At 40.2% G+C, this 27470-nt stretch overlaps 2 protein-coding genes across 4 annotated transcripts in view; one reads left to right on the top strand and one right to left on the bottom strand.

The window, feature by feature from the left end:
• Positions 1-18969, bottom strand: part of dagla (diacylglycerol lipase, alpha) — a 36015-nt gene extending 17046 nt beyond the window's left edge. For 2 of the 3 annotated variants that reach the window (XM_037094379.1, XM_037094381.1), the window contains exons 1-11: positions 18835-18969; positions 17913-18294; positions 3065-3166; positions 2760-2971; positions 2468-2569; positions 2249-2387; positions 2033-2120; positions 1357-1491; positions 1188-1265; positions 545-669; positions 96-246 (exon numbers count right to left, since the gene is read on the bottom strand). In XM_037094379.1, coding sequence (XP_036950274.1) covers positions 96-246; positions 545-669; positions 1188-1265; positions 1357-1491; positions 2033-2120; positions 2249-2387; positions 2468-2569; positions 2760-2971; positions 3065-3159 — 1125 coding nt within the window. In that variant the 5' untranslated portion in view covers positions 3160-3166; positions 17913-18294; positions 18835-18969. The remainder of the gene's footprint in view (positions 1-95; positions 247-544; positions 670-1187; positions 1266-1356; positions 1492-2032; positions 2121-2248; positions 2388-2467; positions 2570-2759; positions 2972-3064; positions 3167-17912; positions 18295-18834) is intronic. The other variant, XM_037094380.1, reaches the window with a different exon arrangement.
• Positions 18970-25923: 6954 nt separating this feature from the next.
• Positions 25924-27353, top strand: polr2l (RNA polymerase II, I and III subunit L). Its single transcript, XM_037094384.1, has 3 exons — positions 25924-26044; positions 26608-26712; positions 27054-27353. Exons 2-3 carry the CDS (start codon positions 26618-26620, stop codon positions 27160-27162), a joined length of 204 nt encoding a protein of 67 aa, XP_036950279.1. The 5' UTR covers positions 25924-26044; positions 26608-26617; the 3' UTR covers positions 27163-27353.
• The last annotated feature ends 117 nt before the right edge of the window (positions 27354-27470 follow it).

The following is a 27470-nucleotide window of genomic DNA, read 5'->3' as shown; positions in this document are numbered from 1 at the left end:
CTCAGACTCCTCCACACAACCCATCCTTTGTCTTATTCAGGAAGTAAAGCCAAAACTCCTCTAACAGCATGTTAGCCAGTTGTCAGAATACTCACAGCATCGTGGCAGGAAGTGTAGACAATGTGGACCTGCTTGAGTTCCCTATCCAGGAAGTGTCTTCGTATGGCCAGGACATTACAGCCGCAACAGTTGTCCTCCTCCACTGTCACAGACTGAGACAACCGAGAGCCAGACACTGATGTACACCTGGGAAGGGGATTGGGAATGCAGATTCTTATGTAAAAAAGCAAACATTAGAACAAAACAATGAACAAGTAAGACTACAGAGATTTAATCTAGTATTGCAATGCACGAAATCTGGATGAGAGTTTGTGATTAATTTTTGCTAGTGTCAGTGAGTGAGACTAACTAGAGTGTTATTGTCTCTGTGGATTACCACTTGGCAAGTGTTGACGCATGTGAAATCTGATCCGCACTGAAGAGGCTCAAGAGACACAGAAGCCAGATAGATCAAAACTGTGCGGGCGAGTGTTTGAGTGCTTACGGGCAGGAGCTGGCGAGGCGGCACAGCCCACAGGCAGGCTTCCTCATTAGGTACATGGGCCAACCGTATGCAGCCAGGGCAAAGAGCATGTAATAACACACATCCTTGTACATGTTCATCTCGCCCTGGGAGAAAAGCGAGGCAGACAGACGGACACAAGTGTCAGAACAACTGAGGAATGAGAGTAACAACAAATTTAGAGATCCTGAGTAACTCAAATCTGCAGATATCTGCTTGGACGAATACATCATTAGTTCTCATCAGATCAAGTGGTGGCTCTGGTTCACTACTATTGTTTTGTTTGTATGGTGTGAAATTTACACAGAACAGCTTTGTATGGTGCCAAACACAATTGATGTTCTTTTTTAGAAAAATAATGATGTCCTTTTTAATTGTTGTCAGCTACAAGTAAACCCTCTCCTGGTGTATTGTTTGCTATAATTTACCACACTTTAAGCAATAAAAATGATTAAAAGAGCTTTTAACAATTAGATTTAGAATGCATGCTGTATTTTTGAAATCCAGCATTTCATTGTTAATCTGAATTTGAAACCTTTCAACTTCCAGTCCACTGTTCATGTGATTTAGCATACAGATAAAACCACCTTGATTTTACCCATTTGTCACAAGGATTAAAACTCACCGAGTTCTTAAGGTCCAGGTATCTAGTGTTACGAGTGACAGGCATTCCAGATAAGAAGGCCAAAATGTCATTGTTGGCCTTAGAAAGAGAAAACAAAATAGCAATGTTATTTTCATCACAGCTGCACAAACATACAGACATCAACATTCTTTTCCACGGATAACGATACCTGGTCCAGGATAGAAGATCTCTTAGACCTCTGTCTCTGTCGGAGAAGCACCAGGCCAGCAATGATATCACTTGGCACAATGTCCAGATCTCTGAAGAACTCTGCAAAAAGGCTCGCCACTTCTGAATACGCATCCTGCACAAGAGAGTAGCGTAACAAGAGTAACAAGTAGTAGATTTAATGTTTCTACTCCCCTAAAATGCAGTGTTCTAGGGCTTATAGGTTAGGCTTACAAACTATAGCTATAGTTTGTCATGTCCCCTGGATTTGAACCTACTCACAGAGGACTGCATGCCTTGCTCAAGTCTCAGTTTTAGGAAAATGCACTGGGTTGTTGGCTAAAAGCTGACAGCAAAATTCAGTTCTGCAGTCTAGCTAAGTGAATGGTGAAATGTCCATGGCTGCAGTTGTGCTTTATTTGTCTGCAGACAGCTTATAAATGGAATTAGCCTCCAATGAAATAATTTCCCATTCATATTTTATATGAAATTCTTTATGCTAGCAGTAAGCAGTTGAGCAATGAGCTCCATTGTGTCACAGTTTTGATTCATCCTGTCAGGGCCTATTTTAATGACTCGCTCACTGGACGTTATGCCTGACATATTTCTGGTTTCAGTCCTTTTCGAGTTTACTTTCAGCACAGAGAGGAAATGGGTAAGCGTGTGCTGTGACTCACTGATTGTGTATCCTGGGCTCTTGTGCAGCACATGAAGAATTTTAGTCTCCTGCTCCAGCTGCTGGCTTGGCCTTCCTCTAGCCTGTGTCTATGGAGAGAAAAAGGCAAAGAATACTGTTAAGACTAAATTTGTTTGAACAAGCCTGGAAGCTGTGTTTTTATCTGACACAAGGTAAGAGAAAGAGAAAGAAACAGGATCCATGAACCCATTAATACCTGAGTGTGTATGTAGTGAGGTTACGCTGGCGCCGACGGGTGGCTTTCAGTTTGACAAAAGTCCGACCCGTAGGATCAAAGGTGCACATGAGGGTGATGCAGACGCTGAATATCACCAGCCAGTTGCATGCAACAATTCCTGCAGAGAACATTTAAACATATTTCAAACTCAAGCATAAGTTGAAATGCCTCATTCCCTTTATATCCTCTTGCACTCACCCAAAGCCAAGTTTTTGGCAGTGACATCAGAGCACGGCTGGTAATACTGGACAAGCCAGGCAATTCCCACCACAGCATATACCAACTCGACCAACAGAATAGCTACAGAGAGTCAGAGGGAGACGGGGTGAAGAGAGTTATAATCAATAACTGTCCAGTCAATATAAACAGTATTCCAATGATAACTGGGAGACACAGTAAGTAATCCTCACAACCACCTCCTCCAGTTCTCCCAAATATCAAGAGGTAATCCTGTTTCAAAGAGAGCCTTAGACAGAATAGTGAATCTCACCTAGCCGTATATAAAGGACATACTGCACAGCTTCTCTGGGCTGCGTGTACAGAATGCTGCCTCTCATGCTCAGCCACATGATGGCGCTCTCACAGATAAGGCAGCTGACCAGGATGCCCAGGTACCCTCGGCCATGGTCAACCAGCGTTACAGAGCAGGACTGGTCTGAGCCATACGGGAGACCGAACAGAACCACGGACAGAACCACCAACCTGAGGATGAGAGTTAAACATGTAATCGTTATTTTAGAATAAAATATGTAAATATGAAAAAAGGCAAAAAAATTGTACAAAATTCAGACTCACCAGACGCAGTGTAATAGAAAAAGGAAGAGGGCGGGCAGCACCAGGTCATCACTGCCTACTGACCAGCGCCGCCGAAACATCACCATGCCAGGCATCACTGCCCTGTGGGACGACCAGAGGAAGAAAGAACTTCAGAGACATGATTTAAAATCTTTGCCTGAAAAGTCATTATAGCTTGATTCTGCACAGGTGCATGTCCGAAATCAGCTGTCAGAAGGTGTGTATGCATTTGTACACAGTTACATAGAAGTTATGTGTTGTTGCAGTACTCATGTCTTTTATTCTGCGGCTGTGGCTCAGGAGGTAGAGCGGAGCAATTGGGTCAAAAAAGCTCCTGATGGCTGTTCCATTGGTGGTGTGAGTGTGTGTGAATAGCTGAGAGCAAAAATATGGTTAGGAAGCGCTGTGTTGCTCATGTTGAGCAGGTCAGCACCTTGTATGCCTTTGAGGGGATGATATAGAGGCTACATAAATGCTAGTTCATTTACCATTCACAAATCAGTCCGGACCTCTACAGCAAACACTTTCATTAATAAATGAAATTAGTTGTTCAATTGCTTTCTTCAACACTATCCACTATGTCCACTATGAATCTATAAAACTGTAATTTCCCACCTTATCACACCCTGATTAGATTACTACAATCTGCCCTATTCCTGTCTCACTCAATACAATCTTATACTACTACAACTAGGTCAAGATGTTGTAGTAAGACTACCCAGAGAGAATTGAACAGAGTTCACGTAACTCCTCTTTTAGGATCTCCGCATTGGTTACCTGTTTGTTTTAGATTTGGGGTCAGCCCCTGATTATATCACAGACCCCACAATGCCGAAAAGAAAATCAGGCTGGCTAGCTCTGCTTCTGCTTTTAAATCTCTCTTAAAAACACATCTTTTCAGAATGGCTATCTCCTCAATTTCTCTCTTCCTTTTTTGTTTGTTTTTATTATGTTTGAGTCATTCTTACCTCACTTCTTATATCTATTCTTTTAACACTGTTTAAATTGTGCTATTGTTTATCAGTTTTCTGTTATCATTCCTGTTTTATGTCTTTGTAAAGCACTCTGTAACTACGATAGTTTTTGAAAAGTGCCAGATAAAGTTATCATTGTTACCATTATTACTATTATATCATCATTATTATCAAAGTTCTTTCCTTATCTTACATGCAGTTGAGCTTCAAAACAACTTAAGAAGTACACATGATAATGAACAAACACACTCCACTGATGCATCAACTGGTCGGATCTTGCTAATAGCTTGGCATCATCAGGCCAATGTTTCACTTTCTGTTTAAACACATGAAAACTGAGAGAGGGCTACAGGGATAGTAACGGAAATAGACTTTCACAGAGGACAACAGTGAAAGATAATGGGATGTGGACAAGATGAGGCTAAGTGGGTGAAGGGATGCAGAGAAAATGCACCACTTAATGAACAAAAGAAGGAGGACCAGCATCCATATATGATGGCACCACACTGGTTATGGTCCACGTGATAAACCCTCTTTTACGTCACCATGTTGGTTCTATTTTTTGCAATAGCATTGTGAAGTTGCCTGTGGGTGCAACTGAAATGAAACGTAAAAGGCATGTGAGGGAGGAAATAGTAGGGAGAGAAAGAGCCACAGAGATGCTGATGTGGGCCTTATGGTGCTGATACAGGCTGATACAGCCTTTACTGTTAGCTGCTCCTACATATTTGCTGAAAACACAAGGACACTTTTTGTTTTACTTTTGGTCAAAAAAGTATGCCATTCATCTTGCCAAAAACACTGTCTAAAAAACATGAACCATCTCGCCATAGGGTGATAATGAAGTAGGACAGAGATGAGTTTTGCAGCAGACGAAGCCACTTAATTTCAAAAGTTCTCGCTGGTCATTATCCAGCACTCCTCTGCTTTTTAGTCTAGTTTCAGAACACTTTTTCACATTTTTTTAGTTATCAAGAACCTGGCAGCACCTTCCCTGTTTCGCCCTTAAATACCACACTCATCAAAGTTGTTAAAGTCTCACTCTGCATCGTGCCTGCATAAAATAGCACGAGGGACAGTTGCATCATTCCTCAGTGTGGTATCATACTACACCAAGAATGCAGTATTATGAAGAACTTCCTGTTTAGAATGGATAAATACCACAGCGAAGGGGCAGTGATCTACATTTCCACAATGGCCGTAGCTGCTGAGGCAATATCGTAGGTGTTAACTACAGTGGCAACTGGTCAGATTGGACCGACATAGTCAAGTACTGATAAAACAACTTGGAGGTGCAGAAAAACACTTCCCTTGGCATTCATTTGTTTTTCATGTTTTGTTTTTTTTGTTTGTTCACACTTCTGTTCCCTGACATTGTGTGTCTTGTTTGCGTTGAAAGTCTTACACCGATCTGTTGAAATTACCTGGACTAGAATGTATGATTGTGTTGTCTTTTCCTTGTGCATGTCAGCTAGCGGCCAGACAACATGTGTACCATTCCACTTCTAGTGTGAGTCTAACCAGTGACGTACTCTTTTATAGGGCGATACTGTAAGGTGAGAATGCAGCTGAACAACTGTTGAAAAAAAGCTGTCTTCAGAACCTGTGGTCCTTGTGATTTGTATTTCATGATGTCCTGTGTAGTGCATCCTTTATGCATCAAACAACAAAGAAGATCATTTGCTATGGGTTTTTCTGGGTAACTGCGAGCCTCAATAGTGATTATAGATGCCCAGATGACAGTCTTTGAAAGCACTCGCTTTTAAGCAAGATAACAAGTGTCCTCATCGCCCTACACGAACATGAGTAAGAATTTGAAAAGAAAAAGCATCTGCGCTGCTAATTATAAATGATAGGCTAACTGCCAAGTTACAGATCAGACTTTGAACAGACCAAAAGGAGCTTCTCCTTCAAATATCCACATAAGACTTCAAATTCTTCTACTGCTCTATACCAAACCATGTATTGCATGTGTCCAAAATGCTAGCTCAGCACCTCTTCATAAATTAAACGGGGTCTAAGGTTTCTTTAAAAAAGGACAAGAAAGGACAACACTCACCCGCACTAATCTAGAGAAATACCCATAAAATATATAACAATTCTTGTGCAGAGAGTATACTATTCCCAGTTTGTACTTCAACAACATTGAACCTCATTACCTCTGAAGGGAAAAAAAGAAATGAAAACATTCATTGAAGCATTTGTGCTACCACCTACATGGCTCTCAGCAGAGACGTGTGAGTATTACAGAAAAACATTGGCATTTCCTCTGTGCAGATCTGGTGGAGAAATACCTTTTTACAAGCCTTCTCTTTTCTATCACTAGTCACACAGAAACGGAGACCTGGCTTAGAGCAATGATCTAAACCTCCCAAGTTCACTGTTTTTTTTTTACTTGGAACAAAATTCAATAGCCACAGTCCTAGAGCTTTGCATTGGCCAAATATAAGTCTTAACGTCATGTAAGGTCTATAAACATGTTAAATCATAACATATATTCTTCTTGAATTTGTACCCCACATGTTTAATGATAAACATTTGGAAAAATGTGTTGTGCCAGTTCCCTTAATTCTCCAGAGGGTGCTTATTGAGCATAAACACCTGCCCTGATTTGCATTTTGTCTAAAAACAGACCGAAGCATTTCCCTGGTTGTTGGGTTCTTCCTGTGACTGTGACTTTTCTCTGTCAGACCTATCACTTGATTTGGATTGACTATGACCAGCCACAATTATTTTTTCACAAAACAAATGTGGGCCTGTTTGGTTCAGCTTTTCCTGTTTTATATCTATATGTGCACAAACACAAGGTGATGTAGCCTAGCAACATATGCTAGATGTATGGTTCTTCCTTCACACAGATCACAAGCAGTTTCTGACAGCTATGTGTTTTGCGTATTGGAGAAGAGAGGACAAGAACAGTTACACAAGTTTAGAGGGAAGAAAGACAGGTTTTTAATGTTCTGGCTACTGATGATTTGCTTTGATGATTGCTTTGTCGGTCCTAACAGTCGCTTGATGTGCTCTTCAGAGCAGTCTTTGATGAACAACTTAATAACTGTGTCTACAATTACACAGTATATTGATTATCTTTGCACTACAACATAAAAAAATAAAGGAAAAATATTGAAAAAAACATCTTTTGTTCTGGACTGTTATTTAGGCAAAGGCCAATAATAGCACTATGGATTTTTCAGGTTGTAGTGAACCAAGAAAGTCTGCAATTCACCAGCAAAGTCAAGGAGTACTACACAGACGTAAACAATAGAGGTTGAAAATTGTTCGAAATCTGGCTTCTCGCTAGTTTTATCGAGGAAGAAAATGCATTAAATGCAGTTCTTTTTTTCTATTGTGATACTCAATTGATCGTTTAAACTCTTTTTAAAGAAAAAACATCCACACTGTTCGATTTCTGCCTCTCAAGTTTCTTAAGTCTTATGGCTATGACAGTTTATAGTGGATCCTTTGGGTCCTGCATGCTTTGGGGGGTGGGGCCTCCATGGATTGAACTTGTTCTGACATGTCCCACAGAAAGTGAATCAGATTTTTATCTGGGGAATTTGAACGCCACCTTGAGCTCTTTGTCATGTCCCCTGAGCCATTCCTGAGCAGTTTTTGTGGTGTGGCAGGGTGCATTGTACTGCTGGGGTGGGTCAATGTTACATCACCTGTTAGTGGTTTTAATGGTGTGGCTGATGGGTGCATATGGGTTGTAGACAAAACAAAAGGACGTCTTCGGGTTTTGGGAAACACTAATCAACATCTTTCACCATATTCCGACATTTAATTAACAAACTAACTGATTAATGGAAAAAATTTGAACAACATATTAATCAATAATGAAAATTGTTAGTTCAAGGAAACCCATACTGTCTTTTGGTGACAAACACTGAATGTAAATAGGCCCTCGTAAACATGAAACATCAATATGACATTTTTTAGCCATATTACCCAACTGTACTATTGTGCAGCACTGAGCTTGAAATTAGTAATGGACTTAATATGCACACATGTATTATGGGTCTGGCTGGGTATCATGACAAATTATGCATAGTCATGAGCTAAACGTGAATCACAGATAATTGGGTGACATGCACTTGGCAATTATCATCCCCTTTTCTATTCTACTTGAAACAAAGAAATGACTGGTGGAACATTGCAGGTTGCAAGCATTCAAAAGAATCAAAACTCTCAACCACGGAAACACGCACGCAGTCTGTAAACAAGCCACCAGGACTTCTGTAAACTTGTGATGTCACAACTATACAGTCACCACCTTCAGCCATGCCTCCAACATGGCTGTGGTTGCAAAAACACAGACAGTATTTGACACGTCGAAGCTCAGGAGGTAGAAGCTCAACAGTAATGAAAAATCAAACTCCTCACCTTCTTTGAATAATGCACCAGAAGGACATGATAACACACCAAGAAACTGTGATTTCACAGAGCAAGCCCAAATATTAAAGGACAATCTAAGCTCAGTAACAGCAAAATGTTTCAGTGTTTTAGTAACACAAAACTTGTTTTCACAGCAACTTAGACTGAGTGGTGTTGGCAGGTGATTACAACTGGCTAACTGTGTCAAAGGCAGAGGGGTGAAACCATGAGCAGTGTGGTGACAGTATGAAGGTTTTCCTTCCAATCAAAGCACCACAGCTGGCAGGCCAACTGATTGGCCTCAAAGAGGCAGGACAATGAAGTGAAATCAGCTGCAGGAGTGTTTGGTTGAAGACAAACCTGTTTACTCTCAGCACTCCACAGCAAATGATTGAATGCCCAAAGATAAAGCTGAATGTTTGCTGTTATTATTTCTAAAAAGCCAATGCTTCAGAGGAGGCTGGGATCCTGAGGAAACACTATAGACATAGAGCAACTCTTTGCCAACAGATTCCAGATCTTAAGATTTATCCTACTATGCAGCTCCTCAGATTTAATGTAACATGAGAGACTTGAAGAAAAAAAAAAAAAAACAGGGATGTGTGAATGGGTTCATGTGACTGAGGCCACTTCACAGCTACTTGTAAAACTCTATCTGGGTTGGAGTGACATTAAAGAGGGCAGTAGAAGGAAGGAAGAAAGAGGGGACAAGAAAAGAACTCCCCCTCAAATCTCATTAAGGCCAAAACCAATCAGGCCGGGGAAATCAAGCAGATCTCTTAAATGCAGAAGGCGTGCATGCACCAGACCACCAGGGACACTCTTATCAGCACAGTCCTTCAGGCCTGTTGTTACAATATGGCTAAAACTCCCAGCAGAGACCGGAGAGAACAGTGGAAAAAAACATTATGACATAATTATAAATTGCTTGGGATGACCTTGTTGTTACAGTAGAAGTAAAAAGTCCACTGCCAGGTCCCCCCATCTATCCATACATCCATCTCTGACACCTACCCGTTCAGGATTACAGAGGACCGAGCCTATCTCAGCTTCACACTGGATGATTTATGGTTTCCAAATTAAGATTTTTGTTGCACGGCAAACTGCCTTGTAACTAACTGTTGCCCAATCCCTACAACAAAACACTGTTGGAACAGATTATCTTGTCACTTTTTAAGCAAATCATTATTTTAGCTTGTACTAATTTACACTACTGTCCAATCTGTCCAATATAATGCAATACTAATTACAACTTTGCATTATGTAAACATACATATCAATTCAGTTTTATCAGTGCTGAGCAGGTTAAGTCATTCATAACTGCTACATTCATGGAATCAGGACCAAAACTTTGGCTGTAGTATAGTTGTATTACAAGACGTCATGACTGATTCATCTGCAAACAATTTCATATTTCTCTAATTATTTGGACTGTGTCTTCCTCATTAATACCTTCTATTGGTGGCCTATTGTTTTCCAACTTTTTTTGATTAATGGGTAAATATTTTAAATGCCATGACAATTATCCAGATCCCTCAGTGATGCTTTTAAGAAAGGAAGCATATCTTCATTGGCGCTGCTGTTGAATGTTTTATGTTTTTGCTTAATTAGACAGTGACAAAATCAATCAAAAATGGGAGATTGGGATTAATCTACCAATAGTTTCTGCTAATATGAGCCACTTTGTAAATTGCTTTGAGACATGAAATATTATAACCATAATGATTGTAATTTACAACCATTATCATTGTCAATTTTCTTTGGTGCAATGTAATCAATAACAATCAAGTTAATCATTTTTAACACAACCAGAAGCAGGCCGGACTATGCTACATTTATTTTGTCTGTATTCTCGCTTTTTAGGCCTGTGTCAATAGACAACGTTAACCACAGATTCTGAGGTTGATCAATACTTCTGTTTCATTATTCCTGAGGTTCAGAGTAGATCAACGTGTGAAAAACACCTAAAAAAAGTGTACCAGTGAACTATACTTATAACTAAATATCAGTGAACTATCCACATCCAGCTGCAGAAGAATTGGATAAGCACAACAATTAACCTTGCTTTTTATTTCTATTTACAATAGATTAGTACACTATCCCAACAATCTCAGTATCATGAATCTATCAGGTTGCACAGTGACGGAGACACATTCCAGCCAAAAATCAAAATCAGCTCTTCTAGCCTGAATTTACAGAGGAAGACTCTGGCCAATTTCACGGAAGAAGGCTCTGGCCATCAGTACACGTCTCCACCCAGCATCCTCACTAATAGCTGTTGCCTCCTCAAGGGCTTTCCCATCCATCAGCCCAGGGAATGTTAGCCTATTAGTGGTGCTGTTTAGCCTCCACTGTAGACATTAGGAGAGGCACTTAGACTTTTGATTGCACCACAGTGAAATCCTAACAGATCACAACGGCATTAACAGTAATGCACTGACATGTTACATGGTTGTAGTAAACTCCCTTAAACCACTGATAATTTGTGACCAGGAAGGTGGAGATATTTATTCACTTAGATAGATGTTTACAATCAGAAACTGCATATCTTCATAAAATAAAGACAATGGGTTTAAGAGTAGAATAGTTTGCAAGTAAGCCTACCTACTATCTTCAACCAATGACACTTAAAATTAAGAAATAGACAAGAATGCTACCAAATCCAATCTACAAAAAAGATTTCTACATGTTTTTTTTTTCTTTACAATGTTTAATCGAGCCAGCAAACACCAGAATACACACTTTCTGACAGACTAGCTGACTAATGCTGTTTCAGCATCCATCCACTTCACTCAAAGAGCAGAATATACACAGCTTAAGTTGGATACCTGACACTCTGAACTGGCTTTTTAAGACATTTTGAGAGGCATGTTTGTTGATGTTTTAAAATGGCCCGTGTCTCCTGTCCTACATATTAATACAATTTATTGTCATCTGTTGATGTTAAAGGCAAATACTGACCCTCTGGGTTAGCGACTAATTGAGGCCACGACCCAAAGCATCAGAATTTGAAGGGGAAATTAAAATATCGGGTTATAAACTATATCATGTATTGCAATATAGCCAAAACATATTGTAATATGATTTTCGAGCCATATCACCAAACCTTCCTCTAAAGCAAAGAATACATCCAGCACCTGAAGCTGGCCCACACCACACACCCTGCTGTGTTTCTAACCTGAGATCAAAGAGTGTCTAAATGCTTAAAACCTGACCTTTAGGGCAACTCGGCTACACAGACAACTCCAGGAAGCGCTCCTGTGCCTGACTCTACTATGATAGTGCTTTCTGCATACGGCATGAGTCATGCACACTCTTGACTCTCAATCTGAGCTAGTGACTCTGTCTGAATCCAAAATGACATGTGTTCTGTCAAAAGAGTATGACATATTCCTGCATGTGAGCAATGCTTTTGTGCTTCACACAGCGTGCTACTGTGTGCCAGGCCCAGGCTCGTACCCACGTGGTGCAACAACAATGATGTAACAACAATGACAGGGCTCCCCGACCGTCATTATGGCTTTGTCTTTGACATGGACTTATTGAAACAGAGGCACAGGCATGCAGCACAGCCTCCAAAATGATAATGCTTTTGAACTGCCTGCTGCATCTTCTACACATGCTGTAACAGCAAAATCCATGATAATCTGATTTTGTCTTGCATGTGGTCTGACTGCTCTCTTATCTCTTTATTCTGTTAGTGGACACTCTAATCCAACTATGCTTATAAAAAGTTAAAACTCACCTGTCTCACGGTTCAAAGGATTCCACAGAACATCTTCAAGAGACCAACACACTGTTTCTGAGGTCTGAAACTAATATTTGCACCAATGGAAAAACTCGGCTCCCATCTGAACTCAACATATATTTCTCATGTTACAGACAGCGGGTTGCTCTGATTTGACTAGCAGCAGGTGTTTAAGTAGTCCCACTCTTCCATCTCACTTGCAGCAAGCGTGCTGCAGCAACAGCAGCATGAAGCCAAGCTGTGTCACACAGCCTGTTGGTTATAGCTTCTTTATTTCCATCACATTCTCTCCCATCCATCACCACTGTAACTGAGCTCTGGAAGAGGAATATTTACATTCTCAAACATATCCTTTCAACACACAGGAGAGAGAAAAAACTGGTTTAAAAACAAACAGGTGATCAATTCTGGTCCATTATAAGACCCAGCTCTTACAAGGGATTAAGATGTTACTGCAATATAATCATTTATCTTAAACTGTTATATTTACATTAAATATGATAAAACACTGTTGTCTTAAAAGATAATTGTACACAGTGCTTCCTCAACCTCAAATTTGACTTGACTGACTTTGTTAGTTATTCTTGATTCAAAAAATATCAAAGTTTTCTATGTTGGAAAAAGTAAGGACATCAAAATGTCCATATCAACCTTCCGAAAACAATCAAGAACGATATCAGAATTTTGTAAGCATATTTTTCTTAATGAACTGGCAAAATAAGCAGCTTCTATAATGAATTACTGCCCCTAAAAGCTTTGAAGCTGCTTGAACTCTTGAGGTTATGCACCATTGTGAGCACATTCATGGACAGTCAAGTTTCAGCAAGTTTCTAGATGTTTTTGACTTTTCTTCTGCTATGAAAACCACTTGACTAACAAGCAGCTTTCTGGCAACAGGTACAGATACTCAAGACAGATTTGGGGTTGAGCACCCCTTCTAAAAGCTTTGGACTTATTATTATAGTTCAAACATATTTATGCTGGTACAGCCACCAACAAACAACAGCTGTCTTGCAGGGAAGCAGTACCAGTGTAGGAATGTGCAGTCTATTTTGTAGCACTTGATTAAACAAACATGAAACTGTTCCCCTTTTGCTTTGTCAAGTGGGTGATAGTACTACACACCATTCTGAAGCTGTGTGTGTTTCCGTGGGTGTCCATCTAAAATAGGGATGATCTGCTCTGATGCAGTCAGCATGAATTGCCTAAGGTGTGCTTCAAAATGCATCACATTTTGACCTCACTTCTTCTCCAGGAATCATGCATGGATCAAAAAGGTTTTCGCAGAACATTTCAAACATCTATTCCATTTCTGAAATATACAACTGCAGTAAGGAGCTGATTAATCAATTAGTCTAGTGGAAGAAAAGTTGATAACTATTTCAATTAAAGATGAATTCTTTGGCATTTTTCAAAATAAATGTGAAGCATTTGCTGCTTTCAGCTTCTTAAATGAAAAGATTTGTTACTTTTCCTTGTAATTCATGCTTTTAACTGAAGAGACTTTTTATACATAGATTAAATATAAATCAATTAATCATCAATATAGTCTGCAGATTAATAACACTGAGGTGCATTCCCTTGCATACGACAGAGCTACATTTCTGAATTGTCTTTGACCAACGGATACAGAAATCCTTGTGGACATGTTTAAGTAATCAATAAGGATGTGATTCTTTCCTCACAAGTGCCACTCTTTCCACACTCTGACTCTAAATGTCAGTATTGAATACTGAGGCTTTCACTCACAGCACCCTGTAGGGGAATAGATCATCTATGTAAACTAAGGTGTGTCTGACAAAACACAGGTGAACAAAGATCCGGAATTTACATAAGCTTCTGAACACATCCTTGTATAATATACATTTAGTTTCTGCTGCAGATAGGGATGTCATGTGCTGATCTATGGGGTTAGAATGCCAACATAGGGCTTTTATTTTCAAAGTAGGAGTATGTATGTATTTTTTATGTCAACGTCATGGTGTCAGTACACATTATACTGACAGACCATGTGCAGATGTGAGAGTCAAAGTTCAACCAGGACTGACTCACATCAAAATACTGTGATAAAGGGTTATAAAACTGTATTAAATTGTACTGTATTAAACTTTCTTGTAATTAAAGGAATTAAAAGAAAGAAGAAAAGCTTAACAGATGTGTGTATGTCCACATAGTGACTTCCCTGTCTTCCCCTATCCTGCAGGTAGCTTGTTATGGTGTCACGATCAATAGGACTCAACAAGGAAGGGGACACATTTGCTCGGTGGGGTTAAAATGATGAGGCTATGCCGGGGTTGGCGCGGCTGCAGCACAGTCCCAAATATCTCTGTCTCCTGCTCTCTGTCATACATCCATCTGTTCCAGTCTCTCTCTTTTTCTGCCTGGGTCAGTGTTACACTCAGCTCGGATCAAGATTGTCTCCAGCATTTGTCACATCCCTGGATCCGCTCCTGCTGTCTCTAATGATCCTGTCTCTCCCTGTTCTGTCACACTACGGCAGTAATTCTGTCCATCCTCAAGAATGTCACCCTCTGCTGTCTCCATCTCACCTTCTGTCTTTCTCATCTTCTGTCTTCCCATCCTCACGCTCTCTCCTCCTTCTCCTACCATCCACACACACACGCTCATTCAGTATTCATATTTAAGAGGACATTTATGAGCATGAAACCGAGCATGTGCATCTGCACCATTTTCAGTGCGGGAGAAACCTACATTTTCTCCTCGAGCCTTCCCTTGTCCCCTTCCTCTTCCTTATCTAGCTAATCCAGATTCTGGTTTTGGTTTCGTGTTGCTCATCTTTTTTTAGACTGAAAGCCATGTGCCACTCACTCCTACTCTCCCTCTGCCTCTTTCTCCATCTTTTTCTCCCACTGCCACCCACTCAATCCCTTTCACCTCTTCCCACTCCATTTTCTCTTCTTTCAGTTGATGTGATAGTATGTGCACTGCAGATTGAATGTCTGTGTTTGTGTATACATTCATGTGTCTTTATACTGGGTGGTTAACATATGCGCTCTGCCAACCTGTCTGTGGCTAGCTGCCACTAACCATGTACAGATCTGTATCTGGTCAGTTGCTGAAAATAACTGCAGCATCACACTACTGCAGCCACAGGTTTTCAGCAGTGTGCTGAATGTATTGTGGTACTTGAACAGCTTTCTATTAATGGCTTCGCTGTATAATCACATGATTTCAGTTCTGCGGCTTATAGATTTTGCAATACGTGCACGTCTGTCAGGGAGGGGACATGCACGAACACACTCTCACTTGCGAGGCATCTGCCACAGCATCAATACTTTCTCACGGACGTTATCAAGACGTAATGCCATTTTCTATATGGCTTTTTTTACCCATGATGCACTGTCATACTCAAAAAAGAGCAAGTCTGAAACTATGATGCATGCAATGACACCTACATCTCCACAAGCCAAAGCAAAGACCTTACACAAATCATTGGACTGGATAGAACACAACTGTAAGCGCTGTTAACTCGGCATGCTATCTCTCATAAACTTGCATATTCAAGCTGTCTGTCTGACAAATGAGCACAAATTAAACCAAATTTTCAGAACAAACTATCTTTGCTGCAAGTTTTACAGAAATAAGGGTTGCTTTTCATGCTGACATGTGTTCAGCACACAGACAATCAAATTATCTTCCGTTTCAAGGGCCTGTGGCATTATATTCACAGACTACAAGAATATCACATTTTGTCTGAGGTAATTCTCTCAGACAAAGAATTACATTTACACCTGAGCTGAATATTTGCAGTGTATCTATGAGTGTAAAATTTTAATGAAATCACTCCTCAGTTTAGCTGATATGTGTAAATATATCAATTTAGTAGAGGCATATTTCCCTGAATGAGGGAATAAACGTGTCTTGGTGTTTTCCTATATCCATTCTCCTCTCACGAGCACTCACCTACACATCATCACGACATGGCACGACAATAAAGACAGTCTGTTGAGGTCATACAGGCCTACAACTTTTCCAACAAAACATATGCCCATTGTTTGTCGATAAAACTGCAACTTATATTCTTCTACATGGTGTTTGTTACAGCATATTCACGCATATACTGTGCATCAACATGAGTTTATGATTATTGAGACTTCACATATACAAAGACAACATCCACGTTGTATTAAAATTTATATGATGGTCAATGAAAATTACAGTACGTGTGCATTATTTCCAGATAATTGCACGGCTCTAATGGAGTGTGAATTATTTTCTTAATAAAAATTAGACCCACTCAAATTGTACAAGTAAGTAATTTCAAGTTACAATTGCAAGGTACAACAGCAGATTTTAACAAAGTCTTTGGCCTTTCAGGCTAGAACAACATATATGATAAAAGGTGAACTGAGGACGAAACAAAAATTAGAAAATTAGAAGAGAAACCTTAACACAAAACAAATACCAGCCCAGGCAGCATTTTATCACAGGACTTCTTTCTTTTTGAAGCAGCGACCTCACATCTGCAGAATGATTATATCTAAATCTTAGGCCACAGTGTAGTCGTATTATACTCTTTCTAATCCCACTGAAACAGGTGGTTCTGAAAAGCTGCATTATGCCATGTCCATGTCACATACCTCTGGATCCAAACTCTTATCATCACTGATGAACACACTCAACAGGATTTTAAAAATGCTTTTCAGGGCTGTTTTCCAAATTGCTTTTATTTTAGATTTGCTCCATCATTTTTGATACTAGTCACTGCTGGACCAAAGCATCACATATCGCAAAATTAATTATTCTGCTGCCGCTTCATCCCAAATCAGTGCCATTCCTAAACTACATGATGTGGATGGGCAATATATCCATACTATATTTTCATCAAGATATAAAGCTATATATGGTCTTAGATTTTGCAAATTTCTGTATTGTGATACAGTGTTTTATTTTCCTGGTGTTGAAGGCTGCAATACAGCAAAGTGATGTAATTTTCACCAAGCTGTTCTGATACTCAGTGACCCACTACGTCATTATATCCACATCATTGATGATCATTTATCAGAAACTGTATTATTTCCAGTACAAAACAGTCATCCCTACAATGTTGTTGCAATATCAGTAGAGGTATTCAGTCATAAAATAAATCTTGTCGCTTGTGAAAGTAAGATCAGTAGTCTGTCATTTATACATCCAGTCGTAGCATCTGTGATGTGCTTTTCAGGAGATTTCAAAGCATTGACACACATATTGCATATCAACATATAGCCTAATGATATTGTAATAATATCTTAAGGCCATATCGCCCAGCCTTACTACCTGTTAACAGCCAAATCAAAAAACCCAAAACAATAGGTAAATATTTGAGCAGAGGAGAAGGTTGCCTGGCACAAGAAGAGGTCAGACATGCACACTGCAGAGGAAAACAGAAAGAGAACACACTGTATCTGCTAGCACTCCCTGGAGGTTAATGGTATCCACTAGGGCTGAAGCCTTCAGGGAAACCAGAGAACAAAGCGTAAACACTGGTGTTGATTGGCACTTTATCAACGGCTTGGCTTGGATTGATTTTTTTTATATATTTTATTTATCATTTGCAGACATCCATTTTATTGTACAAGACTTAGGGACATAGTCCCCTACTTATCTGTGTAACATAAAAACACCCTTTGCTCATAACAAACTTATCCGGTGCCTCATCATATCACAGGAGACCACAAAAGGTCTAGACTACAGTTTGTGTAATGACTGACAATTCCTACTGTTCCACATTCTTCTTCCATGAACTCACCTCTTGTCAGCTCTTGAAATACCATATCATTCATGGTGTCTTATTCCTCGTAGCTCTTAGAGGTGTTCACTAAAGGCGAAACACTGCTTAGTGATGGCATTTGCGCTTTGGAGCGGCATGAGCATAACGACAACAGGGAAAAACAGTATCCACAACTGGGAATCGTGAGAAAAGGAGGGCCCAAGTTATCAGTGAATATATTCTCGGTGTGCATGATAAACAGGTGTGACATTCCCCTTACTGTCGCTGTGCCAGCTCCTTCATTTAAAAGGGAGGCATGTCATCTATTGCATAAACCAAGAGCAGAGAGTCCTGATCATGGGAAGGCTATGGTTTATGTCTGGTTTGTCAAGTCTTCTAGTGATGTTGACTGATCAGTCACCTAAAAAAAAGAAAGAAAGAAAAAAAAAAGGGTTCACACCTATATTTACTCATTCATGTGAATGCTTGGGGGTAATGAACTGCACATCAACAGGCCAATAAACTGCCACATTACTTTAGACTCTTGCAAACTTGTGATTGGCATCTGTCATCATTATATCCTGTATAATAACTTACAATTACACAATAACTCAGAAGAAATCGTAGTGAGCTGCAGCCTGGGTGTTTAAATGTGCAACAGCATTCAAATGTACGATTCCGACAAGTCCGACTGGCAGCAGCGGCAGTAGTGTCTAATCTGATTTAAATCAGGACAGCTGCTTAAGGTGGCATCCTGTGGGCCTAGCTAATGTGGATGTGGCCTAAGTAATGTGTCTCAAACGAGCGCTAAAAAAAAAAACAAAAAAAACGTGAACGGAACGGGAGCCGGGTCACGCTGTCCGTGCCGCTGGCTTGCCCTGCATGTGCACAAAACTACAGGCAGGTAATCGCTCAGATCCGTCAGTCTCCGGATCCGGTAGCTGCTGCTGCTGCTGCTCACCTGAATTTTGACGATGCCTTGCCAAAGCCCACTGCATTGGTTCCGCTCGCTCTCCCATATCCTTCCGACTGCCGACCCGCCTCAGCCTCGCTTCTCCCCGACACCGGCTCGGGGTTTTTTGGGGGGAGGGTATGAATTCACAAATGTCTCACGGATAGAATTATAATAACCGTACAGACGTCATTACAACGGCGGGATGAATGGACCAGGAGACATCAAAGAGCCGGGGCTTTCCTCGGTTATCTGTCGGGTGTCAGGCAGACCCGGTACATGCCATCAAGGAGCCGAATCAATCACACGGTCGCTTTTCAAACCGCCGGAGACTTGACGGCTCGCTCCTCCGCTCAGCGGCAACACGTCGTCGGCTGCTGGCAGTCCAGCTGAGTACGGGGTCGTCTTCAAGTCCCTCCGTCGGAGCTCTGCATAATTTCTTGTCCACAGAAAGATGACAGTGCCTCGGGTTTGACGAGCAAGACGAGCCCTTCGGTCTTCACGTAGTAGTCAGTAGCTTGTGTGTGTGCCATCAGCCGGACAACTCCCGAACCTCCGCAAGGGTAGCCTGAGCGGAGGGAGCATTTCCCGTGAAGCTGACCCAACCCCTCGGACGTTTGCTCCCGACAACAAAAAAAAAATAAAAAAAATAAATACGTAAGAATTCTCTGTATCCCCCCTTCCGTGTTTGGCTGCGCAAATCCCATACAGTGTTCTGTTTACGCACACCTGACTCCGTCTTCGTAAATGGCAGCCCGCAGACACTTTGGAGAATCCTGCGGAGAAAGGGCGCCACTGGTGGTTTGTGAATATCAGGGATTCGGTGGCTGACTCAAAGAGAGCAGTGTTTTTCGAGAGGCTGCCGCTCCCCTTTGTGAAGTCACCCAGAGAGACCCCGGGGGGATTTGACGGCCTACTCTGCCTGTTTGTTCGGTTACTTGAACATTTTAAGGGAGACGTCTGTTTGTAACACTACCTATCATTTAAAAAAATGAATGACACTACCTTAAATTCAAAAACAAATGTAATCGTGTTTGATGTTGTGATGAAATGCGCATGCGCAATGGAGCATTTTATTACAGAGGTCGTTGCCACAGCGACGGAAAGGCGATGCATGCAAAGATTGACTCGTGCGGTGAGTAAACTTGGGTTTTTGGCAGCATTTTGTACAAAACATTTACAAACTATCGTTACAACTATAAAAAGAAAAAAAAAAAAAACCCTCTATGAAAGTCCCATCAGCCACATGTATAAGCTGCCTTATATTATCTCAAAACTAAATCATTTAATCAGCCCGTTCTCCATATTGTCTACATTTTGTTCACAGCCCTTGTATTTTCATCTTCGTCACACATTTTCTCATGCGATATTACACACGTATATTTCAAGGGTAAACATATTGACACACACAAAAATAGGTTCGATTTTGATTGACTTTAGAATTCTTTTCGACACTGTGGGGCTTCCATCTCGTCTTAACAACTTTATTCTACTTTATATAATCAAAAAATACATTTGGGAGTCCCGATGACTCACCGTGGCAGTGTGTTTTACGTCATCCAGCAAGCCTACGCGTTTGACCGTCAACTCTATCGTCATTTTACCGATTACTATCTTGGCATTACAACGTTCTTTGGGTCTGCGTATACTGGGCGTGGATCTGCGTCACGTCATAAAATCTACACATGAAATAGGTGTAGTGTCATCTGTCAGAAATGCGGGCGAGCAAGCAAATTATACGCCAACAATTTCATACAAATATAGATTTTTTTTCTTTGTTGTAAAATCAGAGAAAAAGAAACCCTCATCACAAATCTCGTCCTTACATTCGCAGGGATTTCTCACTTTCACATGACCTCCTGCTAAGACTGCTGACCTCATGGCGCGGGGTTATGTGGCACGCATCTGCTGTCTGCAAATAGATTGAAAGCTGCCTTTATCTGGTGTGTCAACAGCAACAAGATCCATTTTCTATGATGAATCCATGAAATGATTGTTTGTGGAAGGAAAGAGTATAATGTCACAAACAATTCAACATTTCCCACAAAATAAAGCTGTTTAAACAGGGGAACTATGATATAGAATGGATCCCCTTAATAGCTAAGATTAAAACATGGCTAATTTCCTTATAACATGACCTAATAAGTTTTATGGGAGGATGATGGTGAGTGGTGTGCCTGGGGTGTACGCTGTTGGGCTGCACATGCCCATTGCATGCTGGGTATAGAAAATAAATGCATAATAGAGAAAGAGATTTGCTTTTATTCATTTAGCACATTGGCTTTGAAATGCAACAGCGAGGCTAAAGTTCTGATTTTCAGCTTTAGTTGAGAGTTTACATCCACAGATGAGCAGTATATGACCTGCAGCCCTGTCATTCTGCCCTTTAGCAGAAAAGTATGGGATTGCGTATAAAATTGATTGATTCCTTCACATTCCTTCCAACATTGTGGACCCTTAAACCCATCCAGGGGTGAAGGTCAGCACTTAAACCTCAGCAAAAACATGAAAAATGTAATTTTCTGGATACTTGCTTCTTCTGCACGATACCTCAAACATCACAGTGCCAACTTGTTTTCACATAAATCAAGTGTAACACGTATTATATCTCTAAATTGGAAAGCTAATTGGACAAAAAGGCTTAGCCATCTTTAAATAATACTTTCTCGTTTAAGATTCAAGAAGGCTTTAAAACCCAGGATGTAATCAAAGAATAGTCTCCCCCTATTTTGTGGACCAGGTGGTACATCCCAGTCTCTCCTCCACTCCCTTGCTCATTCTCCTCCCTCCTGCTCTGTGTCCTCCATCTATTCGCTTTCCCTCATTTTCTTATATTAAGGACATTCTCACTCCCAGAGACCACTGCAGTTCCTCCCGTATCTGTTATCCTTGTCATCTCTACAGAGCTGTTGGACAGGTATGTAATTCTCATAATTTTTCCTCTCAACACATCACTGCAGGATTTAGTGGGAAGCATTTTTATTTAAAGTCAGCCTACATTCTGGAAAGTGCTAGCTGCTATAAATGTCAGCAGTGCATACTTCTCTTCATTCTTTTTCCCCATTTGCATTTATACTGATTTCCTTAGTCACCACAGTCCTTATTCTCTCCTCCATCTTGTCCTCCATTTATAGCACAAATGACTCATGCAGTTTTTACAGTGAGAGAACAGAGCGCAAGACAGAGGAAGGGCTCTGTTTTTTCTCCCTGCATGTTATTGCATCTGGATTACTTTCTTGTCGGGGATCAAAGAAATAGAGATTCAGTTCTGGCTATGTATACGGTCTGCAGCTGCAATACCATTCCCTCTTCCTCCTTTACAGATCTAGCAATTGAAAAAGCTTTACACAGGAAGCTGTTGTAGCATCTTTTTTTTTTTTTATCAGTGGAGGTTATGTCACAGCTGCTGTGACCAAAATAAACAGTTCCTTGTCCTCTGAGCATCGGAGTGTTCCCATCAATGTCATCTTTTTCCAAGGTCACATTTAAGGCCTCGCTGCCACATGACTGCTTCAGTGCCGTGCAGTGATTCGTGGATTTCATGGGCTCGCTCCTATGTCACTGTCTCTACATTCAGCAGAGCAGATAACATGAACATGAGCCAAATTTAGTGGGATCATCTGGCTGTGTCTGTTTGCTGTTTTTCCTCAGTGAAGCAGCACAAAGCTAACCTTATAAAGACTCCTGCTGACCAGACCACACCTCTGTCCCTGAGTCCATGGAAGCCAAGGCCAAGACCGGGGCTCCAGCGCCCAAAGCAGCATCCAAAGCAGAGAAGCCGACAGCCCCACGCAAGTCTGAGCCTGCCCCTGCAGCCCCCGAGCCAGAGAATCCTCCTCCCCAGGATGGGGAAGCAGAAGCTGAAGCAGCAGCAGCGGCGGCAGGTGACGAGGCTGCGTCCTGCTGCACAGACTCTCTGGAACACCTGAAACCCTTTCTCATTGGTGGTGCTGTCATTGCTGCAGGAGCCATCTTGTTGGGAATGTTGCTACTGGTGAAGAGGAATTAAACCAAACCATTATCTCAAATTAAAGTGTTTATTGGTTGATTAGTTACAGCATCATTGTTGAGTGGTTCACAGACTATGATGGTACACATGGGGGATGGGGAGCCACTGTGCAACTTTTATTTTTGACCTGCTTTCACTTGTAGTGAATCGAACCATTCAAGTTTTGATCAAGGCTGTATATGGAGCATAATTACACATAGTATATGCATGAAGTTGCTTCAGAATCGCATCTGAATTGTAATAATCTTTAAAAAAAAAAAAAAAGCCTCACACTGTAGTACTGGGCTTAAAAGCCTAAACTCTCTAAATATAACTTTTCCAACTGCTTTATCTCTTTTAATCCAGTTTGCACAAATATTGATACAAGCTTGCAATATTTGTGCAGTCTCACACTGAAAATGAGCTTGGTTCACGATCATGAAAAACTGTATAAACTTCATAATACTGAAATGTATCGATATTAATACTGGCAATTAGGAGTTGTAGGTTTTATTTTACTTTCAAATAAGACAATTGAAAGAGTATGCCTGAAAACAGGTGGGAATATGCATTGTGAGGTATTGCACATTCTGGCCACATCATTGCCAAAGTGAAGGGATTTCACTTTCTCTTTTTTCCCAAAGTACCAGAAGAGAGACACTGAATCCCTGCATATCTAAAAACAAAAATCTGATGGAGAAGAGCAAAGTGCAATTTTAAAAAATCAACCTTTTCTGAGAGAGAAAATATTAGCATGCAGTGGTTTAGGAAAGGTACGTAGAGGACTGTTGGAGATGCAAGTGTGCTGCAGAGAATAATAGTAAAGTTAGTTATTGCTTTAGAATAAGAGAGTTTTATTTTATCGTCAAATGATGTCACAAATCAATAACCTTTCATGTCGTACAACAACAGCCACAGTTATGCTGGTTTGATCTGTTTACATCCTACAGTCGATGTAGCTGTAGCAGGCTGAACGGCCATTAGTGTTGCAGTATCAGGTTTAAAGCCTGCTGCCAAAACATTAGAGTTGTTTCTGTCTTCACTGTGTTCCCCTCATGTGGTTTTAGGAAAAATCCTTGTTTTTAAAAACCTCATTAATAACTCAGTACAACTATAATGTAATGACAGCATCCTAGGGCTGTAGGGAAAGTGGGATGTAGATGAACTACTGTTGTGTAGTTAACTCAAAGGTTAAAAAAAAAAAAAAAAAAAAAACCTGAACTAGTCACGATGCTGATGCTGCACACACTCAACTGTACAGCTGTACACAATATTGTCGACTCATATGTAAAGCTCATGGAGACCTTGCATAAGTAGATAGCGGAAAGAGAGCTGACGCACCCCATTACTCGATTTTAGTTGTAAGGGCGAGTATGAATTTTACCACGCATTACTGGCCAAATATATTGTACAAACATAGCACATTCACCATAGTCAACACCCCAAACACATCCAAAAGATAGTATGCCAACACCAAACAAACTTCACCTCACATTGTACGATACAGTTTACCAAATGAAAAAAAAAGAAAAAGAAAAAATCCTATTTTCATAATTTCAACAGCGTATAAATGCAATAATTCAGATAGGACTCCTCATTTAGCACATGTGCTGTAGCAAGTTAAATTACATTAAACATGTAATAATACTGTAGAAGATGATGTATGATGTTGTTGATGGCAATGACGGCGATGTAAGATGATGATGATGGAAATGGTTATGTTTTTTTTCATGATGACTGTAATGATGATAATGATTGGTTATGATATATTTTTGATATATTTCTAACATATTTTCCTTCTGCACACTCCCCTCTGCCCCCAAACGCCGAAATGTAAAATGTAAAAAAAGAAAGAGGTTATAATCTTACCTTTATTAAAGTCAGTGAACCAGTGACTATTTATTGTCTAATAATTTTCAAATTAATTAATTTGGCATCATACCTTTGAAGACAGAGCCTCAGCTCTATTAATCAGTTGGAGGTAAAAATGTTTTTCAGTTACACTCATCAGTCATTTGAGTTAACATGATTAATTTACACCAACAAACAATTCCCTTTTGGAATTTTTGACTCAATCTAGTTTAATTATCTGTACTCTGTGATTAATGGTGAGTGCTTTTTGTTGTTGTAACTACATCTCCAATTTTGAATTACAAAGGACAAGTCATACCGCCATGCTGACAACCATTAAATCTTTTAGAGTTGGTAATTTTTATGTATGACATTTTACTGGATGGCTCTTAATAAACCTTTCTCTAAGCTTCAAAAAAATATTTCTAAAAAAGCACAATCCTCAAAACTCAGCTGAAAAGTCATAGTAAATTATAATTAGGGGTGAGCTGAATTCGTTTATTTTTCACAACAGTTTGTGATTTAACTTTAATCACTCTTTAATGACCACATGTGAGAGATACTTGCTAAAATATTTATGTTTGGTCAGTGTGGGTATTTCTGTCCTCAATTGTCAATATGTGCTACGGATGTGCTGCTCTACTGTGCTCTACCTGAAGAGCCATGAAGATGTTTCTTTAGTCTTGATGATAAGACTTTTCACTTGGGAAGAAGCTGTGTGAGCTATGCTTTTCTGAGGTTGAAACTTTTAAACTCCCATTCAATACCTTTAGGATTTTTTTGTGTATTCTCAAAAGAATACACACAAAAGAAATCAATAATATACTGGCCTAGACTTTCCATGACAGGTGCAGCAAAACTCAGCGATTTTTCAATAAAGCATGCACGGTCTGTATTATATACTGTCACACTTCTGAGGTGTACTTGGCCAACAAAAGTGAGGATTGCACTCCTGGCAGGATTATTTGTTTGGTGACATCTGCCAATTATCATTCTACTTAGCATATTTACAATGTGACAGCTTTGGGTAAATTCCTTGTGTGCCAGATTTTAACTCAATTGCCTTTTCAGTAGTTACAACTGTTTTAAAGGATTTGTTAAATGAACCTTATAGTGATTTGGGAGGCTGTAGTTAAAATGTATTGCGTTACACTATAAGCTGTTTCAAATATTTTGTCCATCCAATCCAAAACAATGATATATAATTTGGTAAACAGTTCAAATATACTAATAATATATTGTGGAAATAACGCTTTTATTCTGAAAGATGTAGACCGGAAGTATTGCTGTTGTTGAAACTGGAGAAAACGAGGGAAGCTGCGAGAACTCTCCCGCAGATAATTTCATTGAAAATAACATAACATTTAAGCTTTGGTGACGGTGAGTAAATACAAGTCGTCGTTATTGTAGCCACTGCTTTTTGACCGGCGAATAACATTACGTCAACTCGTGGAAACATGCAACTAGCGGCTAACGTTAGCTGACACTCTACTGTTGTGCTAATCTCGTGGCTACAGTAAGGGCTAGCTTGAAATTGCACCATGGGATTTAGCTAACGTTACATGTTAATCCGCTGTGAAAAAACAGCTTTAAAACCCTCCTTAGTATAGCAAATCCTGTGAGTAAAGACTTACGTTGGGTTTATCCTTTCAACAAAAACAAGTTGTAGAACTACTACGCAGAAAACATTTGGCTAGGTAGCATTGCTAGCTAACAGACAGACGTTACCACAGCTATACTTCCGCTCGTTTTACTTCTAAACGTGAACACATACAGTTTAAACATGTCTATATGCTAACCTCAATGGTACTTTTGGTATGGAAATCAAATTAGTTGTTTTGCTAACATGAATTAACTAATTGATGCCAACCGGCTGAATTAGCTACTGTGAAACTATACACTTGAGTGTGAATGTGAACAGTCTGACGTGCCTCTGTGTCCAGGTGTCCGACAATGATCATCCCTGTCCGGTGCTTCACTTGTGGGAAGATCGTGGGTAACAAGTGGGAGGCATACCTCGGTCTACTCCAGGCAGAGTATACTGAGGGGTGAGATGAACATCTTTGGTTTCTGTCATTCTGCTGGTGGTAGTGGTTCGTGGCAATGTAATAAGGCTTAGCCAAGTCAAAACCCAAACAGTGTCATTTGCCAAGGGTGAAGCTGTGCCAAAAGAAGCTTCTAGGAAACAGTACACCACAGAGAAACCTTTTATCCTGTTCAGCTGTCTCAAGCCATGTTAATTTCATCCACAGTTTAGAGTTGTCTAAATTTAGACACAAATAATGGTGATTACCTGCAGTAACTTCCATGGCCTTTGCTTCTACGTATTCATTCGTGATTTGTATCTCATGCATTAGGACTAACATTCCTTCCTCTCTCGCTTTTTAAGAGATGCCCTTGATGCCCTTGGCCTGAAGAGATACTGTTGTCGGAGGATGCTCCTATCTCACGTGGATCTTATTGAGAAATTGTTGAATTATGCTCCACTGGAAAAATGATTCTGACTAGCCACCTTCAACTATTGCAAGGACTTTGTGGGGCTGTGGCATGGACAGATTAATGTTATATTATTGATGTGCGACAACAAACACCGACTACAGTGAAGACGTTTTGAACAATTATGTGTGCACAAATGTCATGTTTTGTTTTTTTTTCTAAATAAAGCTATTAAATGAAATGTGTAACTTGTTACTGGTTTGTCTATTTATCACACATTTTTCTCCAGAACTATGAGGTGAAAATGACCTCTCTGTTGCACCTCAAGTCTTGGAGAAAATTACTGCAAGTAATTTCACATAATCTCTGT

Source organism: Acanthopagrus latus, chromosome 4 (genome assembly GCF_904848185.1).
Source record: "Acanthopagrus latus isolate v.2019 chromosome 4, fAcaLat1.1, whole genome shotgun sequence".
Taxonomy (NCBI): Eukaryota; Metazoa; Chordata; class Actinopteri; order Spariformes; family Sparidae; genus Acanthopagrus; species Acanthopagrus latus.
Note: the sequence above shows the minus strand (reverse complement) of the source record. Positions and strands in the feature narration are given on the sequence as shown.

Coding starts and splice junctions, on each gene's coding strand:
- polr2l (XM_037094384.1), top strand. CDS start 26,618: ATGATCATCCCTGTCCGGTGCTTCACTTGTGGGAAGATCGTGGGTAAC. Junction 26,713..27,053: donor CAGGCAGAGTATACTGAGGG/GTGAGATGAACA, acceptor TCGCTTTTTAAG/AGATGCCCTTGATGCCCTTG.